This window comes from Terrapene carolina, unplaced genomic scaffold, assembly GCF_002925995.2.
Source record: "Terrapene carolina triunguis isolate 2854851 unplaced genomic scaffold, T_m_triunguis-2.0 Scaffold210, whole genome shotgun sequence".
Lineage (NCBI taxonomy): Eukaryota > Metazoa > Chordata > Testudines > Emydidae > Terrapene > Terrapene triunguis.
The window spans coordinates 37,075,146-37,080,545 of NW_020664561.1; the positions used below are offsets into that span (position 1 = coordinate 37,075,146).

General features: G+C 46.6%; 1 protein-coding gene across 1 annotated transcript; it reads left to right on the forward strand.

The window, feature by feature from the left end:
* Positions 1-239: 239 nt before the first annotated feature.
* LOC112109894 (barH-like 2 homeobox protein) lies at positions 240-4,577 on the forward strand. Its single transcript, XM_024204624.1, has 3 exons — positions 240-801; positions 2,364-2,589; positions 4,265-4,577. The coding sequence occupies exons 1-3, from the start codon at positions 240-242 to the stop codon at positions 4,575-4,577; spliced, it is 1,101 nt and encodes a 366-aa protein (XP_024060392.1).
* The last annotated feature ends 823 nt before the right edge of the window (positions 4,578-5,400 follow it).

Here is a 5,400-nt window from a genome sequence, read left to right on the forward strand (position 1 = left end):
CTTTCCCCTCCTCTCCCCCCTCCCGGCTGGGTTTGTTCCTTTCCTAGTTCCGTGGCTGCCCTTCCACCAGCCCGTCTTGTCGCCATCCCAGCCCCCTGCCCTCCTCCCCCTCCCCCCACCGCCACTTTCTGTTTGTTTGAAAGACACTGACGTTCTCGTTGCTGTTTTATGTATTGATCCGATTGTGGCGCTGACTCGAGCCTCCCGAGCCCCGGATTGGGATGAAGGCGCCTCTCTGAATGGCCACGATGGAAGGATCTAGCGGGTCGAGCTTTGGAATAGACACGATTTTGTCCAACAACGGTTCCGGCAGCCCCGGCATGATGAACGGAGACTTTCGCCAGCTAAACAGCGATGCCAGGACAGCGGATTTTAGAAACCAGGCCACCCCGTCCCCTTGTTCGGAGATAGACACAGTAGGGACGGCTCCTTCGTCCCCCATCTCAGTCACCATGGAGCACCCCGAGCAGCATCTGGTGCAAGAGCATCACCATCTCCATCACAGCCAGCAGCAGCAGCAACAAAGTTTGCAGCAATCACCCCAACAGCAACAACAGTTGGGCTCGGGCAACTCTGCCCCCAGGACTTCCACCTCTTCTTTTTTAATTAAAGACATTTTGGGCGACAGCAAACCGCTGGCGGCTTGTGCACCTTACAGCACCAGTGTCTCCTCTCCCCATCACACCCCAAAACAAGAGGGCAACGCAGCCAACGAGAGCTTCAGACCAAAACTAGAGCAGGAGGACAGCAAAACCAAACTAGACAAACGCGACGATACGCAGAATGATCTCAAATGCCACGGTGAGTATATTACCCCGCAGCCTCCACCGCTTCCGCCATGGCTTTTTAGCAGCCCCTGGCGTGATAGGGTTTCACTTTTATTCCTAATAACACTAATGCTATTGATTAATAATAACCTTATGATATGACTCTCCAGTGGTCAGTATTGTACACTATTTGCTATGGAAAGCGATACAATTCCCTGGCAACATTTCTGATATTTCAGAAACGATAACAAAAAACAAAAACAACAACAAAACAAAAAAAAAATCCCACCAAAAACCAGTAAAATCCAATCCTCTTTAAATTATTGTCTCTGATTTTTTTTTTTTTTAATATCAGATCCTTGGAGAAATCTTTTTTTTTTCTCTTGCTGGGGCGCCCCTCGTTTTTTAGGTTAGTTGTTTGGCGAAAAAAAATTGTTTGAACGTTTGTTTCTTTTAAAATTTGAATGTATTTCTTCTTTTTTAAATGCTAATTCGTTTAAATGACTCGCATGTTTTCTAACACCAAGCACAGAGGTTTAGCAGCACTTAATTAATAGGGCAAATTTCTAAGTAGACCTAAAAGTAGGTAAGAACTTTTCACTAGATCACGTTAGAAGGCTTTTTACATTGTTACAGTCTTTTCCTATGCTGGGATGGGATATTTCTCTTTTTCGAATTTTGTACGCCTACGGAGTCTGCAATATTTCCTGATTTAAATATACATACATATATATATATACGTGTGTATGGGCGTGGGGGTTATATTTAAGAAGATGGCTGCTATTTTAAAAGCCTTTTCCTTAATGCCGAAGGATTCTCTGCTTTCTGCAAAATGGCTTTGCACGAGGCACAGTTTAAACTATGCGGTGAGAGGACACATTTTCCTAATTTTACGCCATTCACCTATTTTGCAATGTTGTGCGATGAATAATAGACGCTCCTGTGTGCCATTCATTTTGCTATTTTAACATTAGCATAAGAGTGCCCAAAACAGATGTACAGTCTGGTCTGGCGATTTTTTTGTGCACCAACCTCCCCAGTGGGTCAATTAGAGAGATTATTGTTCTTCCTGCAGGGAAGATCAAGGAGCGCTGCAAAAACTGGTACAAACAGAGATGGATTGACATATCGATTTCCCAGCATTTCAGCAAAAAAACCAAAGTTGACAAATAGAATCCGGAAATCTTAGCGCTGTCACCACGACGTGCTCAGCAATTTGAGCTCAACTTGGTGCTTGGGTGACATATCCTGTCTGAGGCATTAGCACATCAGATGCGCTCGCTGTTCTGCACTTTGCTTTAACCTGCCCCAAGTGCACCTGAAAGGGGAAAAACCTTACCCCAGAAAGGGGGACTGTTTGTCGGCTGCACAGAGAGAAATCGCCAGACCCTCCTGTCAAACCCATTTAGACACGTAGGTACGAAAAGGCATCAGCTAAATTAAGGGATTTCCTTGGAGTCCTGAATGCAGCAGTCAGATGATAATCAACTCTATAAAGAAATCGACTTTGCCCCGAGCCCCAGACCCCGAGCAGCCTAGCCTTGGGTTGCTGCTTTAGACCCTGTTTCTAGTGTTGTGCTTGTGAATTGTTCCTAGGGACGAAAGAAGAAGGCGACCGGGAGATTACAAGTAGCCGGGATAGCCCCCCAGTCCGAGCGAAGAAACCTCGGAAGGCGAGGACGGCCTTTTCGGACCATCAGCTCAACCAGCTGGAGAGGAGCTTTGAGCGGCAGAAGTATTTGAGCGTGCAAGACCGCATGGACCTTGCTGCGGCTCTCAACCTGACCGACACGCAAGTCAAAACCTGGTACCAGAACCGGAGGTAAGGGAGGCGGGCAGAGTCAAGGATCTCCGCCCCCCCCCAAAGAACAATTTCCCCAAAGCCCCTAAAAACAGAGTTGCTGCTCAGATAGTCTGAGTTAAACGGTGTGAAGGCCGGGGGAAGAAACACTCCCCACCTCTCTAGTCAATATCAGTGAGATCTGGTCAGGGAAACACTGGCCACTTCAATCTGTGACTGTTGGTAGATTTCATAAAGGAACAACCCGCCCCCCCCACACTCACTCCTTGCCCATGCTAGAATAAAGGGAGTAGCAGCGTGCCTAAAATAAATTAAATGGACAGGTAACAGGAACGATCATAAAGTCAATAAGTAAACTGCGAAATAAAAATATAGTGTTATTGGCTACTGTCGTTCTCAAGGAAAGGCCAAGAAAAGCCATAGAGGCGCCTGTACCGATTGCCTGCACTTGACAATCTAGTCAGTCAACAAAGTAGTCTCAGCCATAGTTAATTAATAAAGCAGACCATATCAATATGAACGAATACACACATGAATAAATAATGGCCAAATCTTGATTACAAAACTGGGGACATATTATTCTTCCTGTGTCCCAGGAACATACTGGCAAAGAAATCCCACTGAAATCTCATTATGCAGTGTTGCTCTTGGCATGCCGCTGTAGCCCTTTTGGAAATCACGGCGTTTGCAAAGATTTCTCCGTGTGTGATATTAGCAAAGTGACTAGGAAATCAAGTTGTAAAATGTGTTAGTTTAAAAAAATGTGCTTGGTTTCCATTTGTCCGCGTTGTAAAGCCAAAGAGGCAATTGTATGTGTATTCTAATCGCAGCTGACTAGGTTTGGAAAACTACGTCCAGTTGTCATCTTTGCCATAATTTTCTGTCTCATTACATACGGTTTCAGCCACCCTAATTCTGTCGGAAAACATTAGTGTCATTTGTATCCAATCTAAACAGGGCGCCATGTTTATTAATTTTGCTGGGATTGCAGTGTGTGTGTATCCACCAGCTCAGATCTCACAAGGCATTTCGCTGAGGCTTGGCAAAGGGAGGGGTTCGCGAGGGGTGGAAAGGCCAGGAAATAAAATTGTTGAAATATTGTGTCAGGAGAGTGAAAATACCGTGTGTGCCGCTAGAAACATTCTGCCAAACTAATAGTCAATATCTTTTTATAACGGGGATCTCTGCTGTCTTGCCATCTAGAACTGAAAGCATTTCTCCTTTCTTTGTTAGATATTTTCCTGCATCTTTATGCTCCACGAATGGTTTGATTTTTTTTTTTTTTAGTTCAGTTTTTCGGATGCAGGACCAATCAATCCTTCAGTTTCCGCGACACTGCAAAGTTTGAAGGCACAGACACCTGCGATTTTAGAAAGTCGCACTCCTGAAAGCCTGCAAACAGAAGGGGAAACGGTCCCGTGGGTTTCATTTTATTTTATTGTGCGTGTGGCTAAACCCAGGGAAACTGGGTTCGATTTCCCCACTGAATTGTTTGCCAGAGCACTAGCGAATGGCGGAGCAGACATTCTAGTTGCAAAGGCGGGTGTGTGTGTGTGTGTGAAGGAGAAGGGGCAAGGACAAGTAGGATTTAGGGTTCACGTCCCTGGGGAACTCCTTCGGCCCCTCGAAACAGAGCAGCAATGCCAGGGGGATGGTTCCGTGCTAGCTCTAGACCTGTGTGCTCCTTCTCTTCCAGGACGAAGTGGAAGCGGCAAACGGCGGTGGGACTGGAGTTGCTGGCCGAAGCTGGGAATTATTCTGCTCTCCAGAGGATGTTCCCCTCTCCCTATTTCTACCACCCGAGCTTGCTGGGCAGCATGGACAGCACGACAGCGGCTGCCGCGGCGGCGGCCATGTACAGCAGCATGTACCGGACTCCCCCAGCTCCGCACCCTCAGCTCCAGCGGCCCCTGGTGCCCCGCGTGCTCATCCACGGCCTGGGGCCCGGGGGTCAGCCCGCGCTCAACCCCTTGGCCAACCCTATCCCGGGTACCCCGCACCCCCGGTGAGAGCTCACCGCTGTCCCAGCAACTAGCCCCCACCTCTCCCCCCAAATAAAAACCGGCCACCAAAAGCAGGAGCTAAGCAACTGAGGGGGAGATGAAAGGGGGCCAGGAGCTTCTGAAGGCAGCCAAGAGCCAGCCACGGAGACGATTCAATCAGAGCAGGGACTTTTGAACCATGAACCCAGAGCCGATCCAGTAAGTGAAACAAACAAACCCATCGAACAAACCTCCGGGAGCTCGGAAGGAGAGACAGCGGGAGGGAGGGAGCCGGACCCGAGCCAGCAGAGACTCCGGAGGACAGAGGGATACAAAGAACAAACCTCCCGTCACACAGCGCGGAAGACCAGGGGTAACGGAGAACTTTGCACTGATTTCTCATGACCTTTTTTCTTATTGAAAAGTGGCATGCTCCGTAATCTGAAAGGAAATGTACATTTGAACAGACTGAGTGCGAAGTGATATATCATATTTATTATATGTTGTCAAAAATTCACTTATATACCTTACTAAAAAAATACATGATTTCTCCCCTCTCTCCCTTTTCATGTCTTTTTGAATTCAGTAAAATAAATGCTTAGGTGACAAATGATAGATTTTTTTTTTGTGACTGAAAATTACAAAAAAAGAAAGAAACAAGAAATAAACTATCTTTTTGTAACAAAAAGTGGAAATCTAAGTAAGCTAATTTTACTGAAGTTAACTGATGCAAGAAATTCGGATCCGAAAAACAGCCCGTCGTTTTAGGGCCACTGTTCAATGGTCTGTAAGATTTTTATGTTTGGTTTCTATATTTTTAAAGTCCTCCCTCCCAGGTACTGCTACCCGA

Coding starts and splice junctions, on each gene's coding strand:
- LOC112109894 (XM_024204624.1), top strand. CDS start 240: ATGGCCACGATGGAAGGATCTAGCGGGTCGAGCTTTGGAATAGACACG. Junction 802..2,363: donor GAATGATCTCAAATGCCACG/GTGAGTATATTA, acceptor AATTGTTCCTAG/GGACGAAAGAAGAAGGCGAC. Junction 2,590..4,264: donor ACCTGGTACCAGAACCGGAG/GTAAGGGAGGCG, acceptor CTTCTCTTCCAG/GACGAAGTGGAAGCGGCAAA.